This window comes from Amblyomma americanum, chromosome 1 (assembly GCF_052857255.1).
Source record: "Amblyomma americanum isolate KBUSLIRL-KWMA chromosome 1, ASM5285725v1, whole genome shotgun sequence".
NCBI lineage: Eukaryota > Metazoa > Arthropoda > Arachnida > Ixodida > Ixodidae > Amblyomma > Amblyomma americanum.
The window spans coordinates 173,740,072-173,767,734 of NC_135497.1; the positions used below are offsets into that span (position 1 = coordinate 173,740,072).

Below are 27,663 nucleotides of genomic sequence, written 5' to 3' on the forward strand. Positions count from 1 at the left end.
GAGACATTGTCGCAGTGTTCCTGCTTTTTAAGCTGCATTCCCTAGACGCAGCCCGGTCGTACGTAAGCGCATCGTTGTAGTTAGTAGATGCTTCGCCTCTTTGCCCTTATGCACCGTGAAAAAACCTCAGAATTTCTCCTCCTCATGTCGCGTCCCAGCACGTTTGTCTCAAATGCTAGCGCGCCGTTTTTATTTTTGTTGCCGCCTTGCATCTATGCACTGCAGAGAAGCCGCTACAGCAGGTGACTGCCGTTGCATTCTAGCTCTGCACTTCGCGTGCCCTCGCGTTCGACAGACTATTATGTTTGTACAAGTACGGTTGATCCATTAACCTATTATGTATGTGACCACAATTTGTGCAAATTTTAAAAATAGTAGCCTGGAAATCGTGCTATCCGGGAACGTATTAACCGGGAGAAATATATATAGTGTAACACTACAGGACATTTTTAATGTTCGCGATTTTGATCGTACGAACTGGGAATGTATCAACAAGGTTTTACTGTATAAACAGTGCTAATGAGCACAAAATCTTGAGAATGTTCTCCAAATGTAACATAAAAATTATATTGTACAAAAAATGTCGCTGTCCTTGGTTGTCAAGTCGAAGGCTAGCCTTAAACTCAAGTGTCAGCCAGTGGTGTCAGCACATAAGCCGCGAGTAAGTCTGAAGTGCTAGCTGAAATGGTGCCATTTGCATCGAAAATGCAGTATAGGTGCCTTATCTAAGTGAAAATTATTAATAAACAATTTGCTACTTGATAGGAAGCTGATACTAACAAATTTTCCTGCTTTTCTGCGCGTGGAACAGGATAGAGAGTAAGCATTTCTTGGACAAATTAGTTGTGGTGAATGCCATTAAATTTTTACATGTGGCACTTCGAATGCCATTAAAACTTGAGGCAGTAAGCACTTACTGGCATTAAATTTGCCCATGTGACACGAGTTTAACGTTACATATAAAAATTTGGGAGCAAAAAATTAGAATCAGATGTTGGGTGTCGATATCTCAAGTAATGATGATGATGATGCAAGGGCAGCTTTGGCCAAAGAGCGCCATGGCACAAGGTAGCTTTCATTGCACAAGGTGGGGTCAAAGACCCATTTCCCAAGCATTTCACCCTAAAGAAGCAGAGCACTAGGCAGGGAAAAGCTTGTACCGACTGTACCACCGCTGGGTACCCAGCGGCACTGGGGATTGAACCCCGCACCTCCCGCATGAGAGGCAGATGCTCGAACCACTAGGCCACCACTGCGGTCCCATATCTCAAGCAAGATTGAGGGTAACTGTACAATAGCATTGGGTTTTCAGCAGCATTATTCATATTTATGCCATAGAAAAACTTTTGAGTAGAACATGCATGGCATTGGTCATTACTGTCATCACAATAAAAACCGGTTAAGCAGGACAAAGGCTTCTGCAATAATCTTTATTTACCCCACTCCTGCTCAAATGATTGCCCGTTTGCTCATCTGTTCAACATACTCTTGCTTTTATTCATACTTTCAGTTTTCAAGCCTGCTGCAATTTTTGTTTACCAATGTCCTCGGGAATCACCATCTCCGTGTGAACCACTCCATGAGGGAGAAGAATGAAGGAGGGAGAGGAAGGTAGGGTGATTGGTTTGGTTTATGGGGGTTTAAGGTCCCAAAGCGACTCAGGCTATGAGGGACGCCGTAGTGAAGGGCTCCGGAAATTTCGACGTCCTGGGGTTCTTTAATGTGCACTGACATCGCACAGTACACGGGCCTCTAGAATTTCGCCTGCATCGGCCGCCGCGGCCGGGATCGAACCTGCGTCTTTCGGGCCAGCAGTCGAGCGCCATAACCACTCAGCCACCGCGGCGGCTGGAAAATAGGGTGAGAGAGATGGTTTGGTTTGTGAGGGTTTAACGTCCCAAAGTGACCCAAGCTATGAGGAACGCCGTAGTGAAGGGCTCTGGAAATTTCGATCACCTGGGGTTCTTCAACGTGCACGGACATCGCACAGTACACGGGCCTCTAGAATTTCGCCTCCATCAAAGTTCGACCGCCGCGGCCGGTATCAAACACGCGTCTTTAGGGTCAGCAGCCCAGCGCAATAACCACTGAGCCACCACGGCGGCCCCTTAGGGTGACAGAGAGAATCACCATAGTGGAAGGCTTTGAATTACAGCATTTACTCAATTCTAACGTGCCCTCGATTGTAACATGCACCAGATTTTCATGCTTCGATAGAGAAATATGAGGCCACAGGATTGCCACTGGTCCCCATATACAAGATCACCTTATCATAAAGAGTCAGCATTTTCCACCTCGTTCCTTCACACCCTTGTTGCGTCCTCGGTGCAGACCTGGGCAGCGCGGCAAAATGCTGCGCTTCCATAACATCATGGTAAGTTTCTCTTTTGACGTGAGCCATGGCAGCGGTGCCGAAGTCGAACTTGGCATGACGTGCTCTTTACACGCGCTGCTAGCCTGGCCGCCGTGAATAGAGGCACCCTAACCTGGTAGAGCGCTGAGACGCTCGTCTGCTCTGGACAGGAGTGTCAGCCGCAGCTGTGCGCTCGGCGCAGACCTACCCGGCTACGCCAGTGTGTGCGTAGAAAGCACCCACATGCAAGGGCTTTTTTTTTGAACCCGCATCTTAAATTTGGAGTGCCTTCTCAACCAAGCCCAGCCTTACTTGACGAACACTTCAGATGCTCGCGAGGCCTCTCGGTATCCTAGACAGCGGTAGGCAATATTGATAATACCGATGTGCAAGTACCAGACCACCATTTTTGTGACGCCGATGATAATAGGGTGCTGCTGGGGTAATTTCATTTTTGTGCCTGATATTAACATGCATGAAAAAAAGTGCGCATTAGAATGGAGTATAACTGGATTACCTAAAGATGTCTCCCATGATTTGACATCACAAAACACACAAGTTTTTGCGTTTTGCCTTCACTGAAATGCAGCCACTGTAGCCAGGATTTTGCACAACCACATTGCAGAAGCCAACCACTATAGCCACTGAGTCTATTTAATGAGTGACCTTTCAAACTGCAACAGTGTTCCTTGAGTGCTCCCTGACAGCTCACCTTGAATTTTCTCCAGCAAAGAAGCATCTGAAACCTCTGGTGGAAGGCTAGCTATGCGTTCTCGAACAACTGCATCAGAAGAGGCCGTGTTCTCCAGGTCTGTCAATGCCTTGATGAGGACCCCTGGCTGCAACAAAGGTGTTAAAAAAAATTTACCATTACAAAAGGCCGCAGCTGTGCAATCAACAGAATGTAGAATACACCCTACTTCATGTTAAGTTAAATCAGGAATGTGAATTTTGAAGTAACAACAAAAGATCACAGTTTACAACTTGGCTTTTGATTTTTCAACACACAAAAAGATATCACCAGTCCAGATTACTGATCCAGAAGCAGCTGATAAACTGCCCTGTGAACCAGAACTGATCCAGAAGCAGCTGATAAACTGCCCTGTGAACCCCAAAAGATAGTTAAAAAAATGCCTTTAATGACTGCCTCAAATAAAAAACCCAACCACTGCCAAAGGCTATGATACATCAGCAAACAAGTTTTTTGTAAATTTTTAAAGTAGATTTTCGAATATACTGAAATGCAACTTGAATGAAATTCATAAGCCCTAAGAGAAAACTATGCTAAGAAAGGCGCATAGCAACCCAACATAAGCACTGCACAGAAAAATGATTTGGCAATGCAAACTTTCACTACATCAAAAGGCTTCTAAAAAAGAAAGAAAGGTCATATGGAAGGCTACCAGACTAAACTGTGATTCACATGAAAGCCTGAAAACTAACCTGTGGAAAAACAACAAATGTATGAAGATAGTCTCATACAAGGCGATTCCCTAAAGCTTACCCTTGAGCCCAAACCTTTTATACAAACAAACAAATGCAGTATACCTTACTTGTTAAGTGTGACATGCTTAGGAGCAGTCACCTTTGAATTTGTCAATATTTTCGATAATATTTAATAATGGATGCTGAACTATACAAGGTAGGAAAGCATTTCTTACTACGCATTTTTAGACTTAAAAGCAAGCAAAGGACCATGCAGTGAACCATGCAGTGAAACTAGCCTATTCCATCCTTGTAGGATTTTTTCTACATCCAACACTGAATAATTTGCCTGAAGCATGATAGGAGTACAACACTAGTGGAGATCCCTTGTATTTCCATTTTCCTATTCTCACAATTGCTTGAGTGCCTAATGTGATCCTTGGGGGCTTGGGTGCCAAAATGAGCGGCGGAGCCCGAGAAAGAGAACACAGGTAGTGGTGGTTGCTGTATCTGCGCAGGTCTTGCTGCCCTCTTCACATTTCGGAGGTCATGAGCACAAAATCAAACATCACCGTAACTATCGCTGCACTGACATCACTTAAACATGAAGAGGAACACGTCGCCAAAGTTACCTGTGCTGCAAAGCAGGCGATAGCACCTGAGATTATGCTACTGACGGAGCCCACGAAACATGCAAAGGATGCACGGTGGTTGCAATGGCCGCGCGGGCCGAAAATTCAAAAGGTATAGAGAGACAGAGAGACCTTTCCTCATTTCAGAACCTTCTTGTTCTTTATCTGTCCACCAAGTGTAAGCAAGTTTCTTGGAATTAGCTGGGACAAAAGTGGCTCGCTTTTTCCTCCCCAGGTGTCGCCGCCACCGGCCGATTTCGCAAGTAAACTGCAGTGCATCGGCACAGTTTTTTAAAATGCAGATCCCAAAGGTTAGGGCTACACCACCATTCATTTTAAAATTCAGTCCCTTCCAGTGCCGACCTCAAGAGTTTGAATCGAGTGGCGTGAAGTTTTCAAATGCATTCTGCTCAGCAATAAATGCACTTTTTGCTACCTGTCAAACATTAACCTACCCAGAAAGAGCCGCAGAATCAATTTTTACTAAGAACAAAAACTGGAAACAGCTGCCTTCAGTGCCTTTTTACACCGATGATTTTATTTATATAACATGGTATTATCATACAAAGCCAACCAATTATTAAAAACTATATTTCTACCTGCTCACACTACTAAGCGAAAACAGATTCAATAAAAAGAGATTAATTTCTGTGAGGAAAACATGCAATCTCTGTTGTGTTCTTTAGCTTGGTACACATTTCAGGGGCATATAATCATCACGGTTTACTTTTAACTGCCAAGAATTGTCTACTTTTAACTATCACTAAGTTTACTTTTTAACATGCCAGTGTAACAATGATACATTTGAAGGAGACATAAGCTAATCAGGACAAAAAAATCAATGAATTCAAAGTTCTTCTGTGGCACAAATATGTACACTGCTACTCATCAGCTGTTGAAATGTAAGCAGAGAACATTGCTAATGCATAACATGACACCAAGGCACTTTGTGAACCCTGACACCTATGTGTCATTGAAGAAACATATGCCATGCGAGAGCTGTGTGGCACTACATTCTATGGCAACCTAGTGATTGTTGCAGTACACTCTGTTGCTTTCGCAGCACTGCATGGGGTCGACAGGGTATAAATACCTTCCTAAGGCGGGACTACTTACATCTGGTGGTTCTCCAGGCTTCTTCTCTGCATCCTTATCGCCATCTGTCCCCTCAGATGTTTCCTCGCTAGAATCTGAAGGCTTCTTCCGCTTCACCACAGGTTCAGGGTCATTCCACAAAGGTGTGCCCTCACGAGAGATGGGAGCATGGCCCTTGCGACCACTGTACACTGAGAAACAGAGAAACATTCTTAATAGTGGAAGATATGCATGCAAAGAGATTGGCACCAAAAAGTAACGTGGAAATATTAATTTGGGAAGGTGAAGTTATGATCCCCTTGCAGACCAATTCCCCCCCTCCCAGAGCCCACTAAATAAAATTGGCTTAAGGTGTAGAATCTATTCTAATTTTCGCTAACGCTACAATTTCTCAGTTTTCTTCTACTAAAGCCCTACATCCTGCTTCACTATGTCCTCACCATGAAAATAGTCTATGAAAGAACAAACTTCTTCACTTGGAAATGAGTGCAGAAGGCCTCTTGCACAATAAAGGCGCAGACAGAGAATATTGTGCGAAAATCATTCACATCCTAGGAGCTTGTCATAACATATGCACAGGTTTGTCCACTTTCATTCCAGTCATCTCTTTAACATTATGTGTCACTATCAGAAAGGGGTACTATTATTTCTCTATGCACCTATATTTCTATGCACCTATATAAAGCCGGTGCTCTACATGCAACATTGTTCATACAAATATAAAACACTATATTTATTGCTGCCAAGCTTGACATCACCTTCAACCTTGCCTTTGCATTCAGAAACAACCAATATATGTTTGAAGACACTGAACATCCGTGCAAGTTCTAAATCTGATTTGCTCAGCACTGTGCATAAACTTTTTGGGAAGGGAAAGCAAGCTATGCATTTTATTCTTCATTGCTTTCCGCTAGTGATTCAAGTAAGGAGGAATTGTTCTACACCCAAATTTGAACATGCCACAATAATACTCGCTGTTTAGAGCACAGGATGATGGGATTTATAAGACAGTTCCGAGCACAATGCACAGCACACCCCTCCGTAAGAATAGACAAGCCAGAACAAAAATGTGGCACGAAATGTGGCAGAGTTCTGACCTGTGTCTTTCACTGCATCTGTTTCAGCCACTTTGTCCGAGAGATATTGGCCAAAGTCAGATATCTGGTGGCTGTCAAAAACACTTCGCTCTTTCCACACACTGAGGATTCTACGTAAGCCAGCATGCGTTTTTTGGTCTGTATCCCTCCTGTAATGCAGTGAAATTTCAGTGAATGTTATCCCTGCACTCTTGTGGGACACACAAAGTACAGACTAGTGAAACATGCAATAAGAAGTATAAAAGCACCCATTTCAAGCCATTTGCTACACCTTATAAGAGACCAGCCACAACAGAAAATATCTTGAAGCACACTTCTAGCTACTTCATCCTACAGCAGCCATGTTTGTTCTTATAGCTATATGCCATGGTTAAAGACTTCCTATATACAAAAGGTCTCTTAAATGCGCAGGAATGAACTTCCAAAAGACGTCTGCATTTTCTGAATACAAAAGCATGGCAGTATTGTTAAAAAGCCTTCTATGTATGCATGAATATTTTTTGCCTCACGATTACCCTATATGAATGAATAATAACACTTCCTGAACTCAACTCTGATTACTGATAATCAAGGGCCCTAATTTTCTGTGGCAGAAAATTTCAAATTCTGTGTACTGAGAACAAAGAATCTGCAATATTCCACAGGAAGCCCTCCATGCGTTAACGCATGCAGCCTTTCAAGCAGCAGCAGCCATGTGCTTCGTCTCAATTGACCAAGATCATTAAGAAGCTAGCTTTTTCTCGCAGTTCACAAGCCTAGTGGGTGAGCTCGCTGTGGTTATCTAGAACAACGAAAAAAAAAAGAAGGAAATTGCACTATATTTCTAGCTTGGTTCCAAACACAATAATGCGATAAGGCGAGGTGCTTTCTGAAGCAGATGATTAAAAAAAAATTCTCAAGAACACCCAATTACCTCATCTGTCTGCAATGCGATAGCATTAGAATCTGTTGATGCGTTTACCGGAAGCTGATTGGATTTGATTTATGGGTGTTTAAAGTCCCAAAGCGACTCGGGCTATGAGGGACGCCGTAGTGAAGGGCTCCGGAAATTTAAACCACCTGGGGTTCTTTAATGTGCACTGACATCGCACAGTACACAGGCGTCTAGAATTTTGCCTCCATCGAAATTCGACCACCACGGCCAGGGTTGAACCCGTGTCTTTCTGGCCAGCAGCCGAGCGCCATAACCACTCAGCCACCGCGGCGGCCCATTTACCGGAAGCAATGGCACTTGCAGCCTGGTGACATCCCTTCCCTCCAGCCAATGGAAGAATTTAATGACCAACACCACATTTTTTTCCTGATGAGGCTTTCAGTGCTATAGCACTAAGAAACTCTATATATTTGTGCAAAGAAGGCAACATTGATTTTGGCAGACGTCAGTACCGTGACCCATCCCAAAGAAGTGTGCGGGTGCATTGCTGCCAGAACCGCAACGACTGACGTGTCTGCTTCCTTGACTGGATGGAGAAGCTAGTGTGTTACGGCACCAGCAGGACGCCATTCGTTACCAGATTCTACGGTTTAAGAGAAATTAGACAATTAAATCAATAAAATTTCCATGATTCACTGTTTCTACCAGCATCCAAAAACATAAAAAAGGGTGTGGCTGGTAACTCATAGTTCCGCAAAAAACGAGATATCCACGTAACTGTCTCAAAGAATTAACATCATTCAAACAGTACCTTTTCAAGCAAAAAACCCAAGGCCAGAAATACAAACACCTTGTGGAAGGAGAACATCAATTCAGCATGCCAAATATGGTTTGCCTGTCAAATATGGTTTGCCTGTTAGAGGCACACCCAACCTTTTTGCGTTCATCTCTGTCATATTTACCTCTTCCGTGTTTCATCTCCTGTACAGTCTCAAAAACATAGTATAACCAATGCCTGAACATATGCACAATACGCAGCAGACGACACAAGCAAGGTGACAGTTAACATGTTTGCACATGCACCTAAGTCCCCATTTCCTCAATGATTTCAGAACATAGTGGTCTTTTTCATGTAACGTGCCATCACATGCGTCATTAGATGTTTTACACCTTTATAATTTAAATTTTTAATGTGTTAAGGAGCTACCAAACAAAACAAGTTATGATGCTATGGTGGCAATGAAAAGCTCTTGCTTTATACAGATAGAATCAGGCATGACATTATGATTAAAACAAGAAATCCTAATTTCAATGCAGCACATCGGTAGTGATATTTTGGTACTACAAGTGTACACCACCATGTGACTGCATTTAGTATGCATAGCCTAGTTGTGTGAAAAAAAATACTACATTCTGTAATGCTTTTTGTCTTCTTCAGTGCCTCATCTGGTGCAGAGAAACTGCATGTTGAAAAACAGCACTGCCTTCGCATCAATGGGAACGGTGAGATCCTTCAATCCTTCACAGCAAGGCAGTGCATATCACGCTTTAAAAAAATAAAGACAGGTATGCATTCAAATGGAAGCAATGAGACAGTCATGAAGTGATGTCACATTCCAAAATGAGAACTGCACAGTCCAAGCAAAAGTTGTTTTGTTGCAGCAAAGCCAGCATTTGTCATAGATTTAGCTGGTAAGCAATCACTGTCATGCTCACTTACTGTTTCCAGCATTGGAAAATATATAGAAGTCTGTCCAATAGTTTAAAAATTCTATGACATATTCAACTACATTTGATCAATGCGCAACATCGGGAAGCCAACTTAATTAGTTTTCAAAAATGTTTTCACGCTCGACATCTCAAACCACAATGCCAATTTCTGTATTTTCCCACATTCGATGTTGAAGGCGTTCAATTTGGCAATATAATGGCCAAGAACCTAATATTAAAAGGTCAATTAGTTAATTTAGTTCAGTCATTTAATTACAGATTATCACATAAAAAAAATCAAACCTTGCTACACAATCCAATTGCACAGAAAGCAACCAAGTATTTTTCATGGCTTTTGAAAGAAATAATCGAATAATTCAAAACACCCGGTTAACAAGTAAAACGAAAAAAAAAAAAATGCTGAGGTATGGCATGAAAAATGAGCACATAATATAAGAAAGCCATTCTATGGTAACATGCTGCGCACACTTTAAAACTACAGCATGGTTGGCCAGCCCTTCTTCTATCTCCGTTACTTGTTTGGAAACAATTAAACATGCAGAAATGTATAAGTGCCTCACTGGCCAGTTTACACAACCCCAATACATGCAATAACATCAACATGTTTTTTTGGAAGAGGGGGCTGACAGACTAAACTTTCCGGCATTTTTTCGGGGTGTCTCCGCATAGAAGCAGGCTGTACGCCTACAACATCAAAAAGGTGTGGTTCTTCAGCAACAAAACATGTGATGACTGAAAGCACTGCGGTGAGGGTGACAACAAATTAATCCTGCGTCAACATGTGAACAGAAGCACAGGATAAATACCGATCACCAACTGGAATGAAAACATCCATATTCGATATATACAAATGACTGTTCTAAACAAAAATGCCAACTAGCAGTACATACAAAAGCTGTTCTGTTGCTATTTTACTTTTTGGCTATGTTCAATGTTTAATTATGGATCAGTATTAACCTGCCCACAGTTTGCCATCTTAGTTCTTTGTTTGGCCAGTGCTTTTCAAAGGTTCAGTGCAGCTTTGGCACAATGAATGGCACCAGGCACAGAATGTTTACCAAACCTATGAGGGTCACAGTCCTACCCAAGACAGCAACAAAATGCAATGCATTTCAGTTATAAAAATCGTGGCTAGCAAAAGAAACCAAATTGACAAAGGTGTCCAGTCAATCTAAGCTATGAGAGCCTGGTTGCAATCCATAGAGAAATAATTAAAGACTGACCTCACAAGGATAGGTCATTGAATTATGCACTAAGTGGCTTAAACATGCAAACTTATGCTAAAATGAATTGTAAACAACAATCAAAATGCACTTCCTCAGGAGCTTCTGCACTAATTTACAAAAAAATCTGCTACATACAAAGAAGGAGCAAAGCCTGCAATGACTACTAAACACATTTTACATTAATATTTTAAACTACAACTAAAAACATATTGATACTTTTATTACATGGCAATGTACTGTTGCAGCCATAATAATGAGCCCACTTTGGCGATCACACTGCTATCGCGCCTTACCTAGTGAAAATTTGGCAGCACTTAATACACATGCTGGGCACTGGTGCACTCGCGCATAATGAGAAGAAACTGTCCTATCTCATCTGTCTGACATGCAATACTAGTCAAAATGCCGAAGTATGAGCTGCAACTGTACAAAAAAAAGGATCCAAGTTGCTTTAAACAGTGTTTTGTAATGCAAACATAATACATTAATAATAAACAATAAATTGTAAACAATGCAAATAACACAAATTAGAACTACAAGATGGAATTTTTTTTAATGAGACTGACAACCTTTGGCCTGGAACTGAGCTAGCTGATTTTTCTTGCCGTACTTACAACAGCACAAATGATGATAGACAAAGAAAGGGCAAGACAGCATGGCGCTATTTCTCCTTCCGTGCTGTCAAGCTCTTCCGGCTGCTACAAAAATCCTTGGGGTGCTTAAAGACACACTGAGGTCAGACTGCAGTTGGCCTGTATTGATAGATTACCGCGTTCTGATGACAAAGAGGGCACATTTACTCAAAACAGAGTTTTTATAATCTAGGAAAGGCTGAAAAATTAAATACAGGTATCACTGCCACAGGTCATTTTCCCAAGCAAACTGCAATGACACCAATACGTTTTTTTTTTTGGTTGCAAGTCTCCACAGTTAGGCCATACCATCATTCACTTCCAAATGGCAATCAGAGTCCTTTTCATTACAGACGTCACAAGTTTGATTCGAGCGGCAGCAAAAAGAACTGTTACATTTTCAAATTCAATTTTTTCGGCAATAAATGTGTATTTTGCTGCCAAACAAACATCAACGTAGGCACAAAGAGCCAAACGACCATTTCTACGAAGAACAAAAATCGGACGGAGTTGTCCTCAGTGTCCCTTTGAGCATGAGTACACGTTCCACCAGGTTCACACAATCAATGGCAAGAAACAAACCAAAACCAGCCACCAAAGTACAGAAGCCAAAGACGTACACTGATATGTGGGCAAAGGCTTTTGCCAATACCGTTGCAAACTCCTTGGTGAATTCAGGCCCCTTCTTTTTGCTGTTCTGAATGACATCATTTGCGAGGTACATAAATGTCAGTTTCCGTGCTGGTTTGGCTGAAAAAAAAAAAAAAAACAGTCACAATAAGGCGCAATTCTGGACGTGCTGTCACTAACCAGAAACCATTTCCTTAGCCAAAGAAGTAGGCAAGGCACCTATAACTGACAGATGGCATAATACCTTGACACAAAGGCTACGTTAGAATTTTTACCACACTTTCGTGTTTTTATTTTCACATACCCTCACAATGTAGGTCAGAAGAAATAAAACTCTGAGAAATTATAGTGAGCACAAATTCCCACAACTGTGCTTTTAATATAGCATTCTCACTAGAAACATGGTTGCCAACCAACTCCAACATACACACCGTCAATCACAAAGTTGCACTGTTAAACAGGACACTTTTCTGAAAACCACAGTTTCAAATTTTTTTTTTTAAATTACTTTGCAATGTTTTCTAGTCACAAAGAAAAAGACATGCAATAAACATTAGGCAACACAAACCCTTCACTGTCCAACGTTCAATTCTTTGTGCCATGAGCTAATGGAGATATTCACCTATGTCAAAGTGCCCACCATCTCGCAGGCTAGTGCCGATTGGGCCTAGTTGTTACAAGTATTAGGCTATTATTGGCTGTATTAGCCCTTTTCAGACAAAGAAGTAGAACATTCAAACCATTTGTCTCCTGGTCCTGAAAGAATGAAACGTGACGTCTGAAAGACTATGGCCAACAGAAATCTCTAATACTACATTTGTAGACTCACGACATGAAGGAATGCAAAAGTTTGAAAAATCACCAGAAAAATCAAGCCAAATTTTGAGCGGAATTGTAGGTTTTCTGCTGCATATAGAAGTATTATTTGGCTTAAATGTTCATAAGAACGCAATCTAGCTATTGAGTAAGTATATATACCAAGCTCTAACGGCACTGCACAGCCTCTAAAACATCTGCAGAGATTTATCGCATGCATGAGTGCCTGCAATATCGATTTTACACAACAGGACTAGTAAGACAAGTGGTCTCATTTCACAGATGACCATGACCCTATAGATGCTTGATTTATGTGCCACAGGCCTCCCACTGAAATTTTTCTTCTGTGCCTTGAAGTGCAAAACATTAATTACTAAACTAAAAGTATCCTACTGGTAAGCTATGACCTCTAGTGACACTCTGTTACTCGCAGAATGCCCCAGGTCATACCCACCAGGTCCTGTGATCATCAGTTAATGCAGTTTATTTCTCCAGAAGGTAACCGTAGGTGATATATGTCGAAGATCCTGAACGAATTTATTGCACACAGCCTCCCAAGACATGAAAGCTAGATTTTTATAACTAAGATGTGTTCTTATTCAAATTTATCTAACACAACCAATGAAACACCATGGTATGGCTGCTCAGTTCATATAAAACTCAAATCAGGAGTCATGGGATTTGCAACTAATTATAAGCCAGGCTTGCAGGGATGCTTGGAGAACTTAAATCACCTCAAAACTGTTTTATCAAGCCTTCTAACAATGATGCAACATATATGCATAAAAATGACAATGCCTACTGCCTTAAGCTTTCACATGGCACAGCATATACAAACTTATTGGCACTTCGATTGATCCCATTTGTAATTTATTGAATTCGTAGAAACTAGTTTGCTCCTGAAACCTTGCTTGTAGAAAACAGTACACTTATTGTGTTTGAAATGCATCTTACCAAGTGACAACAATTTACCCATAACTTGCAGTCATGACAAGGCATTTCTATATCTTAAACAGGACATGTGCCATTTTCTACCAGTACTTCAGACGAATGAGCAGCCTCTGGTCATCTGAGAACTTTACCATAGGGTGATCCGCTTTAGCGGGAAGCTACATGGACATGTGCAGTTGGCCCCTAGTGGTGCATACCTGCCAATGCATAAGCACGGATGGGTCCCTATAAGTAAGTGGATCCCACTAGTGGAATGTGGATCACACTTTGCTAATACTCATTATAGCCATTAGAGACCAGATCATCATGAATATTCCCCCCAGTATGTAACAATGGGCTCAGGGGAGAAAGGAAACGCTGGCAACTGCTCCTTGAATGGTATAATTCCACTCTCTCAAAGGTGCAGCACCAGAGTTTCAGGCTGCACTTCACAAATCATCTTAGCTCTCTTTATGGCTCAGAAGCAATTATGGCTCAGGATACCTCAATGCCTCACCTTGGGAAGAGCATAAATAATTTTCATCCATTTAATTCTGAGTACAAAAAAGCAAAATAAAAAGTGAGCCAACGCTGAGGCAACGATCGAATATCACGCGTTAACATACCTAACATAGGTCACCGGTTTTAATCCCTGCCGCAAGCTAGGCTTTAACTTAACTAGTAAGTTTATGCTGCACGAAATGCTGACTCGTATGACACCATCCAAAGCATTCTGTGGCAAAAGGTTGGTCCACAAATTTTACACAAATGTCAGGATTAAGTGGCCAGACTTTGACACCTGCCAGACAGGGATATATATACCGGGTCGATATAGTTCAGTTTTGACTTGTGACGCTTGGGCTTCACGCTGCCACCTGTTATTATTTTATTTGTTTATGTGACCCCTCAGTTAGCATGGCAACCACTGGGATAAAATGTTGTTGCTATGGAAGCCACCATCTTGGAGTCTATCCGTGGTCCACCAGCATAACTCGAAGGCTCGAAACGCGACCAGTGGAGCTAATGCTCTAAACAGTTATTAAAAGCAAGGGATTTCAACTGCCATCTCGTGCTTCCAAGAACACAGTGTGTACCCACTACGCTACAGCACAGGTGAGGCAGTCAGTATCTCATAGTTTTATTATCTGTTCTCATAAAAATGAAACACCTCTTTTTTGCTGCTAGGTGGTACTGTGCCCATGATAGAACAATCATTTCCTTGCATGCTCAAGTGCAAGAAGGCACTTTCAGAAACAATGATTTAGTTCTAGCAAAAAGCTTGCTCACAACAGCGAATTGTGAGCAGCTTACAAACACAGTGAACTGTATGAACAAGAGAGGTGATGCACAACATTTACAGGTACACTTTCAGCAGAGGAGTAGCCATGTATGGACTGTATGCTTCATCTATGCAAATGAGAAAAAGCTACCTTCTATTCTAGAACAGCACAACTCTTTATAAAGTATGTGGCAAAGTATGCTATTAATTCTCTCTTTGCCCATCAAAACAGACTTGGGGACACAAGAAGAGACCATGTCTTTAAATTTGCCAAAGAAAACGAGCAACAGTGCACCCCACACATACGCCATTTCATCACAGAGACCAAAATGCACTAGTCAGCACGCTCTACTCCTACATTACTAGTTATTCCACACGTGAACCATAAGCAGTTCTCCCCACTTCTGTGCTGGCTCAGGTGGCACATTTTTGTTGCACCCACAGTGGTGACTTGGTGACTAGAGCGTTGGCTGCAGAGCCCACGATTATGAGATCAAACCCGAGTCATAACAGACGCATTTCGGTGGAGGCGAAACGTAAGCCACCCATGTGCTGCGCGATGTCAGTGGACATTAATGAACCCCAGATGGTTAAAATTAATCCATAGCCCTCTACTATGGCACCTGCCAGGGCTGATAAATGTCTTAAGGTATGATGCCACCCTTCAATGAAAAATGTTTATTAGATCAAATGAAATTCCTTTTACTATCTTGAATTGTTAGACATACCATGTTAATGTCATCAGTGGGTAAAAAATCTGAAAAGTGTTTTGTAATTTTTAAACAATGTCTTACTTTGAAAAGTGCTAAATTTGCCTCACGCCAACAGTGATAACTTGCAAATAAGCTAATGTACATTACAATGCTTAGGCGTTTACACAGGTCTACCTATTAGTTATGCAATAGACTAGAATAAAGAGTCCGATAACGTTGCAGGCAATTATAAAAAAAGAAAGCACCTGACCGCGGCGGCCATGTTTCGATGGAGGTGAAATGTAAAAAGGCGCCTGTGTGCAGTGCGATATCAGTGCACGTTTAAGATCCCCAGGTGGTCGAAATTATTCCAAGCCCACCACTATGGCACCTCTTTCTTCCCTTCTTGTTTCACTCCCTCCTTAAGCCCGTTTCACATGCAAGAGAACCGCTCGCGAACTCCGCCGCCGCGGCGCATACACCCTCTCTCAAGCGGCGGAGGAAGCCCCAGCGGCTGGAGCAGCGAGGTTCGGGCAAGTTGGAAATTTTCGCGGCGGCGACGCGGCAGCACCGCATCTCAACCAATGACGGCCCGGCATTGCCACGCGAGTTTGTATGCCGCACGTACGAACTTTTGTTTAGGAAAGAAATTGTATAAAGTGCTGTTTAATGCTTAAAATGCAATAATTATATTTATTTAAATAAACTGTGAAAAGAAAGGACAAAATTATGCTTTTATATTACGCTTTTTTTGTGTTTGCAGGCCACCAAAACCGGTTGCAGGCGCATATCTTTTGCCAGCAACATTGGTTTTCGCAGTGGTGGGAAACGCGGAGCGGCGATGCATGTGAAACGAAAGGTCGCGAACCGAACCGCTTCGCAGCGCCGCGCCCGCTGCTCGCCAATTGGCTTGCATGTGAACTGCCCTTTAATCCCTTCCTTTACAGCACAGTTCAGGTGTCCACCAAGATGTGAGACAGTTACTGCGCCATTTCCTTGATCAAAAAACCATTTTCATACATGAAAATCAACTTTCCACAGAACATGGGTACTGGATAACAGGCCACAAGATAAAAATTATTAGCGGATTTCGATGATCCTGGTTCATTGCATGCCTTGTATTATAAATGAGTACTGTTTCAAGAGAAAATATTCACTAAAAATATCCATGTCTACAAACATAAAAAGAACAAATCTGCATTCTGAAAAAAATAAAATTCAAGATTAAAAGTTCTATATACACAAGCATGATGCACGTAACAATGTAGCCTGTAACTTTTGAACACCACAAGACGGAATCATATTCGTTCTGAAAAAAAAAAAAAAATAGAGGAGCATTTGGGGTTTAAAAATATATACTCAAGAATACAAACAGCCTTTTTTAAAAGAATATTGCCATTTCAAGTTCCCTTACATCTTAAGGACATTAAACTCTGCACACCATACCGTATATTTTTTTGCAGTGCTTCTGCAGAAAACGTCAGAAGGCCGGACCTTCAGCTCATGCTCAAGCAGAAGATCCTGCCTTCCAATCCAGCCTACAGTAAATACAGACTCATGATACTTGATATGGAAAGCATTCTTTCTCTTTTTCTCTACAGTAGCTGAACTAGTGAGTAAGCACCTCATTAAAAACAACAGCTTACACTGCAAGGTTGTTCCATTTTCAGGCACTGGAGGTGCCTTCGAAAATGAATGAATAAGCTGTTTGTTTAGAAAGGGAGGCTCGAGGGTGTTTGTTGGGGAATTGGGCTGTTAAGGAAAGGAAAATTAGGGACCTATTAGATACATGGGGAGACGAAATGAAACTGGCTTAAAAACGAAGCACTCTGACATGAAAGTCAAGGATAGGCTTTTAGGCCCAGCATCAGAAATGGACAGTCATAGGCAGCATTAAACAAATGCTACAGAACTTATTACACCCAAAATCGTGCATGTAATTTAAAAAGCACAGTGGTGATGCATAGAAAAAAAATGGAATTTTGTCTATGACCCCTTCTCTAACCATCATCACAGCACATGATGACATTAAATCTGGAAATTCGGTCTGAAAATAATCGCATTAAAATTAAAGGAATTTATCACAGCCATTCCGTGCAGCTTTGCAGCATGAGCACAAGAGATGCCCTAGCTCATTTCTCGAAATCATTGCTTTGTAGTGGCAAGTACAGTAAACAGCAAAAATTTATGGGATGCATGTTCTCAGCAAAAGAATTTACTGTAGCACTGCCTCGTGGCCCAGTCACCTGGTATTGTTGAATGGAGAAGACACATCCCCTCGTACCTTCAGACATTTCAGGCGAATGGCTTGAGTGACTGCACCTGAATAATACCCACATGGCATAAACTTTTGCTGCTGACAGTACTTTCGGTTCCAGTTTTGTCAGGCAGAATCATAATCAGCAGGAAGACAAAGATGCTTAGAGAAAATGCTAATGCGGTGCAATTTTGACATTTGAGCTTCAATATCAGTGTGCCATTTGCTTAGTTAAATTCAAAGATTTGTGAGCTGCCGTCACTGTACTGCATAGTTCTTGCTAATCTTGGAAACTATTTGCATTGATCCACGCATTAAACTTCGAATTGCGACTAAAAGCTAAGGAACTGCTCTAGTTCACGTAGGCATGCACAGGTCTCTCCATAAAAGGGGGGGGGGGGGGGGGTCATGGTAGCACCCGTCCATGTCTTTTGGGTAGCAGGGTACAATATGGTACAAAATTTGTGCCCCCTCCCCCTTGCACCTCCTCTGCACATGGCTATGCTCGTTCATAACTTTCTGCCTGCATCACACTTTTACACACAGGAGTGGAGAGGTCCAGATTAATTTCAACTGCACGGAATTCTTTATTGCAGACCAAAATTTCAGTAGACCATGATTTCTGCACTTTGCCTCCATTAAAATGTAGTTGCCATGGCCAAAATGAAAGCTGCAAAGTTGTGCTCAGAAGGCAAATGACACAGCCACTTAGCCACAACAGGTATGCCTAGGATGTTAAAGGAAATATCCTCCAGCAAGAATTTTTTTTAATGAGTTTTGTGGAAGCTGAGTTATCTGTAGCTAAAATTTGAATTTCTGCGTTTTCGCGCCTTGCTTTCTCCTCTCGTCACTTCTGCACACTGAAATGTCGGCGCTCCCTCGCCGGCCCCACCCACTCGGCCCCGCCACCGGCTGCCGACGCGCGCGAGTTTCCCGGCGGACGGAGCTTCCGGCCACAGCCAACCCGCTGCGGTGGCTCAGTGGTTAGGGCGCTCCGCTACTGATCCGGAGTTCCCGGGTTCGAACCCGACCGCGGCGGCTCCGTTTTTATGGAGGCAAAACGCTAAGGCGCCCGTGTGCTGTGCGATGTCAGTGCACGTTAAAGATCCCCAGGTGGTCGAAATTATTCCGGAGCCCTCCACTACGGCATCTCTTTCTTCCTTTCTTCTTTCACTGCCTCCTTTATCCCATCCCTTACGGCGCGGTTCGGGTGTCCAACGTACGATATATGTGACAGATTCTGCGCCATTTCCTCCCCCCCCCCCCCCAAAAAAAAATATTATTGTCCAACGATATATTGAGACAGATACAGCGCCATTTCCTTTCCCCAAAAACCAATTATTATATTATTAAAAGCCACAGCCATGGTAGCTGCGTGACGTCAGAAAGAGTTGTCACAGCGGACCGATGATAGCCCTCCACTGCTGACATAACGAGCGCTGCATGAAGCGCTGCACGCGGGTTTGGGCAGAAGCCCGGCACCGCTGGTCGTTAAGAGTTATAGAAGCGCAAATTTTCAAAAATATATTGTAAATGATCGGCTCGCTTTTGAGGTCTTGTACGCAGCATGAACGCTCGATGGTCTATACTCTACATAATGCAAGTGTATTATAGCCAACCTCAAACATCCTTTTCAGAGACCCTTTAAAGGATACTTGCAAGTGTGAACAGTTAACAGCTAGGAAGCTTTGGTTTGGTTTTAAAGGGGTTTAACGTCAAAAAACGAACAGCTAGGAAGCATTTTAACAATCCTTTTGATAGTGTTAACCACAAGACCACACGAATTTATTGAAAAATGAATAAAGTTCACATGTCTGGATATTACACCAGTGCTCATCTAAACAACAAAATTTGACTATAAATAGCAGACTGATTGAATACAAGTATGTTTCAGGAGTCTGAAAGAATCTAACCAGTAGCCAACTCTCAACATGTATACGTAGATGCGAGCGACGGAGGAGGGTGCGAACATGAAAAGTCGCCGGGAAGGGCTCAACTTTCGCGCGTGATTGTGGGTCCTCTGCTGCGTGTAGAAGTGTATTATTTGGCTCGGGTTTTCATGACAACACAATGCAGTGATTAAGCGAGTTGATGTGCTTTCCTCCGAATGTGTGTCAGAGCCCCTTTAAGACAGAAGGGCGAAAGACGGGACTTTATGCATTGAAATACACAGCAGACACCGAACTTCCGTGACATGCCGCTCAATTTCCGACGGCTTCACTAGCGTCCACTTCGGAATGCGGGAATGCGGCATCAAGCCACCTAGTGGGGATCAGTGGCGCAAAGAATTTTCAGAGCGGAGCAGCACATTTGACAGGTAGCGCCATCTGGGGTACTGCGAGACCTACCCCAGCTCCACCTCCAGGTTGCCTCGCAGTTCGCCAGATGGCGCAGCCTCTCAAATCTGCTTTCCGGCTTGCCTCGATGAAAATTCTGCGCACAGGCTAGTTTTTCAACTGTCACCACCGCCACAGTACGAGACCACTCTCCCAACACGGCGGAAGAAACTGCTATCGCGCTGGCCATCGCTGACTCACGTACGTACGCGCACAGCTCTAAGCGGCTCCAAAAGAGCGATACAAAATTACTCGGAAAGTTTTATCTGCCACCCTGCTGCACGCATCCTTCGCGGCTGCACTCCCGACCATAAGATAAACCTAGTCTGGGTACCCTCCCACGCGGGAAACTCTGGAAACGAAGAGGTCGACCGACTAGCCCGATGCCTAACCAAAAGGGCGGCCGGCCCCGCGGATCCAGACGCTCTTGCTGAGGCTACCCAGACATTTGCCGAAATCAACCTATTTATTATTATCACAGAGAGACGAGGCGCCAATTCCCGGCTCCCCACCCCGACTTAAAGAGCGCAAGCCACCATGCTCCGCAGGTTGCACACACACACTCGATCCTTAGCCATTCTAGATTAGCACTCATCACAGACGGGGAATACTAAGGTGCCTCGATGTCAGCACCGGAGGGAATACGACCCGGCCTGCCAAAACTATCCAGGGAGAAATCGCCACCCAGGCGCATATCCTCTGGGGTTGCGCGAAAAACCCGCCCCCACGAACTTTACTGCCAGCTCCCTCCGAGGAGGGCCGGGTGAAACCAACTCCTCAGAAGGCCAGACAAGACCATCCAACTAGCACTCGTTTCGTGGGCTCATGAAGTCGACCCCACCTGGGGGCCATGTACACCAAGCCCACCTGTCCTAAATCCCGACATTCTATGGCAATAAAGTTGTTTCTCTCTCACACACAGATTCTGGGCAGTCCAGGCAAGTTCCAATATTAAATTATTTATCGAAAGACGCAGACCATCATAAGCAACCCTGTGGTCTGTGCTTGAGCCGAAATAGGCCGGTGGTTTGCGCAGGAGAATTTTTTACAACCCGGACAGATAAATACAGAACACCCTACAGGACACGACAACATGACATTAAGAAAAAAAAGAAAGAAAGAAAGACCCGCCGCGGTGGCTCAGTGGTTAGGGCGCTCGACCACTGATCCGGAGTACCCGGGTTCGTTTTTATGGAGGAAAAACGCTAAGGCGCCCGTGTGCTGTGCGATGTCAGTGCACGTTAAAGATCCCCAGGTGGTCGAAATTATTCCGGAGCCCTCCACTACGGCACCTCTTTCTTACTTTCTTCTTTCACTCCCTCCTTTATCCCTTCCCTTACGGCGCGGTTCAGGTGTCCGCCGATGTATGAGACAGATACTGCGCCACTTCCTTTCCACAAAAACCAATTATTATCACGTTAAAGATGCCCAGGTGGCCGAAATTATTCTGGAGCCCTCCACTACGGCACCTCTTTCTTTCACTCCCTCCCTTACGGCGCGGTTCAGGTGTCCGCCGATATATGAGACATACTGCGCCACTTCCTTTCCACAAAAACCAATTATTATTACTAAGAAAGAGCGGTTATTTGATAACTCGCGAGGCAGTTCATTGCTTTTTTAAGCTAGGACAGGGGCTTTGAGAACAAAAAAGTACAGGTCCAAATTTAAAGTGGATATTTTGTGGCACTTGGCTTCGAGTTGCGCAAACTTCGCCCCGCCATTCCCGAGAGAATAGCAACGGACTGTACTGCTGCTGCAGGGAAGATAGAAAGGAAGTGCACGGGCCTGCCTACTGGCTCACGCCGAGCCACGCTCGCTGCCGCCTGCCGAAAGTATGAGAATTAAAGGATAGGAGAAGAAAGATATAAAGAAAAGGCGCCGCGCGCTAATAGGCCCATAGGCCCCAGGCCGATCCCGGAGGCAGTGCAATACCAGAGTGCGTCTAGCACTCCGCCATATTCCAAAAATAAGTTTAATATTAATCTTGGGTCCAAGGACCAGCAGCAGATATTAAATCAGGAATCAGGTAATCCTGCCCTAGCAACAGACACAGAGAGCGCTGGGATTTTTTTGGGAGGGCGGGCGAGTGGATGAGAAAATCGTGACATTGACGAAGAGGTGGTTAGAAAATAAGTGGAGGAAGTCAAGGGAGGGGTGAATTTGGAGAGGAAAAGGTAATCAAACTAGACATTTCAAAAGCGAAAAAGAAGGGAAAGGAAAAAATTAACAAGGGGAAATTATAGGATATGGGTGTGCAGCTGCCTCCCGATAGGAAGGGCAATTCCATTATCACCCATCCATCTTTTCTGGAACGCAAATCAAAGCGCTGAAAATGAATCCATACCTTTAAAAGTTTAACATCTGATTATTTAGCTATTTAGATAACCAAGACCTACAGCCTTGATGTCTTAGGGCGCACTATGCTTAGCCTAAAAAAGAATATTTATTATTTATCTAAAGGGTATTCTATTATCTGGACAGTATGCAAATAAATCGAATGAAACAGACTGATAATGACAAACCACGTTAATAAGCTGGTCAAGAGGCTCTGCTATTTTAAGCACCTTCAGTTTAACAAAAGGTGGGTTGCGTACTGCTTCGTTATGCACGAGAAAAAGAGGTAAAGTTGCCCACACATAAAAAAATAAAGTGGGGGACGGGCGATAACTAGAAGCTTAATTCTGCACTGTTATAAGCTTTAGCATAACAGACCCCGTCCAGTGGGGCGAATACATGCGCAAATAAAACCACGGCCTCATTTCCGACGAAGTTCGTCGTAATCCTTTCAAGGCCTACTGATATCTTTGAAGTGTGCCAAAGTGGAGGCTGCCAATATATCACAGCATCAACTCTGGCATACTAAAAAACACTCGGAAGCCCGGGAAAATTTAATTAGAAGCTTTGCCTTCCTCCACATACAAGCTCACGTAACTGCAGGTCACGAACGTGCCCTCCTCACCTCTAACTGCCAGCTCGTTCTGCTAACGCACTCACAAAGGTTTTACAGCGCTGCAAAATACGACGAAAAAAACCATACGACAAAAAAAAGCATGCTGCCGGCTGTCACACATACGCAAGACGCATTCCCTCGTTAATCAACGTGGTGACTTTAGTAAGAACTGCGAATGATGCACGTATTACATGCGTATCGGCAATAAAATTTGAATAGACTGCACAAGCGGTGCCCAAGCACTCATGTAAAAGCAAGCCACATCATCCTTGTAAATAACTACGAACTGCAATGGACACCAGTGCCAAGAGGATCACAAGTTGTAGTTGCCTCGAAAGCTATGGAACACACGTAGCACAACATGCACAATCGCAACTATTCGTCTACCTTTTTTGAGCTCCCGCAGCCAGACGTGCACAATAGTCTTGTGATGCTTCCGGTGATGAATTAGCCACAGTGATAATGTCTGGATACTCTGCTGCGAATTATTTAGCTCGGCTAGCTTCCGTTCCAATGCAGACTCCGTGAAACCAGCCATCTTTCTGAATGCGACGGCGATCAAGCCCAACAGACACACATTTCGAACAACGTTACTAGAACAAACTCGGTTCTAAGCTCCGCGAGCTCCGCCCTACCCCCGGTGGCGGTCGCGCGAACATTCGGCGCAGCAGTCGAGTCTTGCCTAAGCCTTGATGCGCGCGCCCCCTCCGCCGCTCCGTGGAGCACGGTGACTGGGAGGGTGGGGACAACTGCGTCGTCTGCTACGCCGTTCGACATATGTGTCGGAAGCGTGCACGGGCTGAACGCGCTTCATTGAAAGTGAGCTGCTTTGCTCACGGAGCGACACATATCAATATAAATAGAGGGGGTATGATTGAAATGATAAAATGTCATACTTATGGCGAAGTCAAGGACCCTTTTGGCTGCATATTAAGTTGGGAAAGAGCGTGCGCTCGTATCCCGTGCAGCAGCGGCGCTGCGGTCGCGTTAGGATCGCTTCTTCTGGGATCGTCTGCTACTTCTCCGAGCGCTTCGTGCTGAACGGCGGAAGCAAGCAGCTTTTGCATCAATGTAAATGCCATAAAGCAGCTCAGAACAGCTATTTGAATGCTATTTACACACAAAAATGAAATAAAAGCCGCGATTGTAGTGAGTGGACAAATGATTAAACTAGGCAATCGGCTTGAGCCGGCTGATGGGCGACGGCGGCTGCTTCGCGCTGAGGCTTCCTACGCTCTCACTTCGGCGCGGCCCTCCTAACACGAACCACGTTCGAGACGGTTTCGCGTTGTCGCTTCTGATATTTCTAGTGCATACCTCGGTCGGGTACATTTCGACACACGGCTGCGCTTTTCAAGCAGACGTGCCCATGGTCATTATATGTGCATGTAAGCCAGCTCATGCATACCACGGTCGGGTACATTTCGACACACGGCTGCGCTTTTAAAGCAGACGTGCCCATGGTCATTATATGTGCATGTAAGCCAGCTCATAAATTGAGCGCAAGAATGTATTTACAAAACGACCGACTACTACGTGAAAAATGCACCCTTAATCATCTTTCGGAGTTGCAACTGCCCTTTTTATGTGATTAGGCTCCGCGATGATACCTTGCTTCCAGTCGGTAAACTCGTCTCACTACTGGGATATGTCCAACTTTACCGCCGCATTTACTTAAAGGATGCCGGGTGTACGTAGACCTCCTGGCTTAGAATTAAACTGTTCTGAACAGCTCGAAGGAGGCTCGTATTGGTGGAAGAGAAATAAGCTCAGCTCAATTTCAATGCTTGAAACCTTATTAAGGTGCATCTTCATTGCACGAATTTCTTTCTTCGATTTTTATCAGAAAATTGTGGCTCTAATAACTTTAGAACGAAACCTTTGTTCAGGTTTGGTCCAGTCCTTTCCTTTCCTTTCGCGGTTTCGCTTCTCTCGCGCACAGAGATTCTTCCTTGTGCTTTTGCATGGTGGGCACAAGCTTTGCTGAGAGAGCCCAAAGCACTTTGTGCTCCTCCACAAGTTGTGGCTCTTGAGAGCAGTTGTTGCGGCCGCAGTGGACGGAAATAAACTGCAATGACAACCCGTGCACACACTTAGGTTGTCAACATAGTTTAGAAAGGATGACACGACACTTTTTTCAAGCTTGAGAGCTGTAGCTGGTTCCCCGAACCGCACTCGGTATATACACACGAAGGAACAGGCTTTCCCCTTGAGCTAACAGCAACAGTGAAGTCTTTCTTCACAACCACTAGCCCTGTCAATCGCAACGATACCGCTGCTTACAGCAATTTTGAAGAAAATAACTTCCTCGGTCACCAGCTCCACATATTTTCCAGGACGCAAACTTTGAGCGCCCTTAGAACGCAGGAATCCAAGTTGCTTCATTCTACCACAAATCTGATTTGGACGAGGTCCCAGTATTCCTGTTTCCGTTTCGGGGGTATCCTTCCAGGGTTCGATGCCTTTGGCTTTGAGAGATGCACAGGAATATTTGGCAAAATTCGGGACACCGCGCCTTGCTTAAGAGTCCACCTTCTTCGTGGAATTTGAACAGTGCTACCGTTAATTATGTGCTCGTAGCAAGTGATGAGGTCCTCCGGTTAAAAATATACATCGCAAATGTACGTCTTCGATGTTACCTCGACGGCTTTTCGCGGAATGGCAGCTGCCCAGGCCCTGAGCACTTCGGGGTCATTGGGAGGTTTGAAGATGTGCCGCAGATCGGAGATGTTTTCTTCAGAAGCATATATATCCACTTTGGCAGCTGGGTGCGCTGCACGTCGGCATGTTGATAACGCGTCAAGCTTTGCTACAGCACAACACATTATCGTCACGTCACATTCCTAAAAGCAACACAGAAAACCACATTGACAGTGAAATAACTATTTTGAGCGCGCACCAGCGATCGACACCGAAAAGATACACAGCAAACAAAGCACTGAACTCGGCTGGCGCGGCGGCAGTGGGCGACGGCCTCTCTCCATACCAATCTCAACTAAAACCCCTTGATATTGAAAGTAGTGACACTCTCCGCGCGAGGGAGAGGGGGCATGAGGCTCTTGGGCGGGGATCGTCGGCGCGAGCGGACGTGTCGCTCCAACACCACCTAGTCTAGGTGGTGTTGGTCGCTCGCGGCTCCGCTCTTCGCCAGCGGGGCGAGGAAGCGACGGGGAGACCCGCTCCCGTATTCTCGTGCCGTCCAGGCCGCGGAGTATTCCTTGCCCAAGCGCGGGCGAACATTCGCTCGGAACCTTGGTGGTGAGTCGGACGACCTTGATTCATTAGCGCACCTTGTTGCTAGCTGGCGTTATTGTTGCTGTAGCAATAAATGCCTGTTTGTGTCAGCCAATGTGTCGTTCCTTTGTTCGCTCAGAGCAAGGCCCGCCGTGGTTTGCGTACGCGATCACGGGATGGGGTCCGGGCGGCTTTGAACCGTGTCAGCCGCGACTGAGTGGGGAGAACGTATTTATCTCCCAATTAAACCCCACAAGTTATCATAACAATTACGCCTGCGAAAATTCAAAGCTCGCTCTAAAAAGCACCTTTTCTGTGACTCGCTCCTCAGGTGGCATCAGGTCTCGGAATAGCGGTAGAGTTGCGCGCAGTCGCGATGGCGGATAGAGCGCCTTAATATCTCTAAAGATTAACACCCCTTATAATCCCTCAGACATACGATGGAATAAAGCCGTTAAAGCTACCACGCTAGAGCTCTGTGGCACAAGGGAGAGAGACTGCCGTACACGCTACGAAAATCAACATGTTTTATATTCTGCACAAGGTCAGCAGCACGCGTATTTACTAGCAAAAAAAAAAAATGAACGTCGACGATACAAACGTTTTTCGCGGAAACCCATTCTGAGATTCAGAAATGAAAGTGACTATAATAGGCGTAATCCTCACGCCAACAGACGCGATTAGAACACACAGAGCAATGCCATCAAATGGAAAGATTGGCACGTGAAACGACGCACAATGATCAGCGAATGAAGCAATATTATCAGCTTCCTGATTATCTCGCAAAAAGGTTTTAAGCATGGTACTAAATGAAGGCACAGCGCACGAAAGGCGGGACTGAGAAAGAGACAAACACAGCGCTGTGTTTGTCTCTTTCTCAGTCCCGCCTTTCGTGCGCTGTGACTTCATTTAGTACCATGTACCGACTAGCCCAGACAAACACCTTATTGCAGTTTTAAGCATGCTCACTAGGTTAGGTACCACGAAATGCACGGGACTTCGCCGAGCACGGTGTGCTTTGTCGGAACAAAGTCCTTAAGCGCGATGTTGTGGGTCCCCTTTGTTATTCGGCTGATGTCATTTTTTCCTCGAGCAATCGCGAACAGCACGACGCCATTTTCACTCCGGCTTGTTCACTGAAATGCACCGCGATCGGACATAACGCGGCAAAAAAAAAGTAGAGTTTGAATTGTCAGCGCGTAAGTCCAGCGCTGGATTAAGGGGGGGGGGGGGGGGGGGGGCTAAAGGGGCTGCAGCCCAGGGCCTCACCTCGTAGAGTAGGAGAAGGGGGCCCATTTATTCTAACCTGCTTAGTATATGGAAGCATGGGCAACGGAATTTTGAGCGACATGTATGAAGCCAGAAAACCAGAACGAGCAGAGGAGCCCCCGCCTAATGTAACAGCATGCGTTTAGCCTGATCATTTGGGGAGAGCTTGTCGAGCTGCAAAAACAGGAATCCCCCGTCACCCCGG

The 27,663-nt window shown here is 44.4% G+C and overlaps 1 protein-coding gene across 2 annotated transcripts in view; it reads right to left on the reverse strand.

Annotated features, from left to right (window-relative positions):
• Positions 1 to 23,611, reverse strand: part of LOC144114211 (regulation of nuclear pre-mRNA domain-containing protein 1B) — a 44,878-nt gene extending 21,267 nt beyond the window's left edge. Inside the window, exons 1-5 of one of the 2 annotated variants that reach the window (XM_077647801.1) lie at positions 23,343 to 23,611; positions 11,686 to 11,815; positions 6,603 to 6,751; positions 5,527 to 5,696; positions 3,066 to 3,192 (exon numbers count right to left, since the gene is read on the reverse strand). In XM_077647801.1, coding sequence (XP_077503927.1) covers positions 3,066 to 3,192; positions 5,527 to 5,696; positions 6,603 to 6,751; positions 11,686 to 11,815; positions 23,343 to 23,493 — 727 coding nt within the window. In that variant the 5' untranslated portion in view covers positions 23,494 to 23,611. Of the gene's footprint in view, positions 1 to 3,065; positions 3,193 to 5,526; positions 5,697 to 6,602; positions 6,752 to 11,685; positions 11,816 to 17,658; positions 17,730 to 23,342 lie in introns of those variants that run through there. The other variant, XM_077647802.1, reaches the window with a different exon arrangement.
• Between the last annotated feature and the right edge of the window lie 4,052 nt (positions 23,612 to 27,663).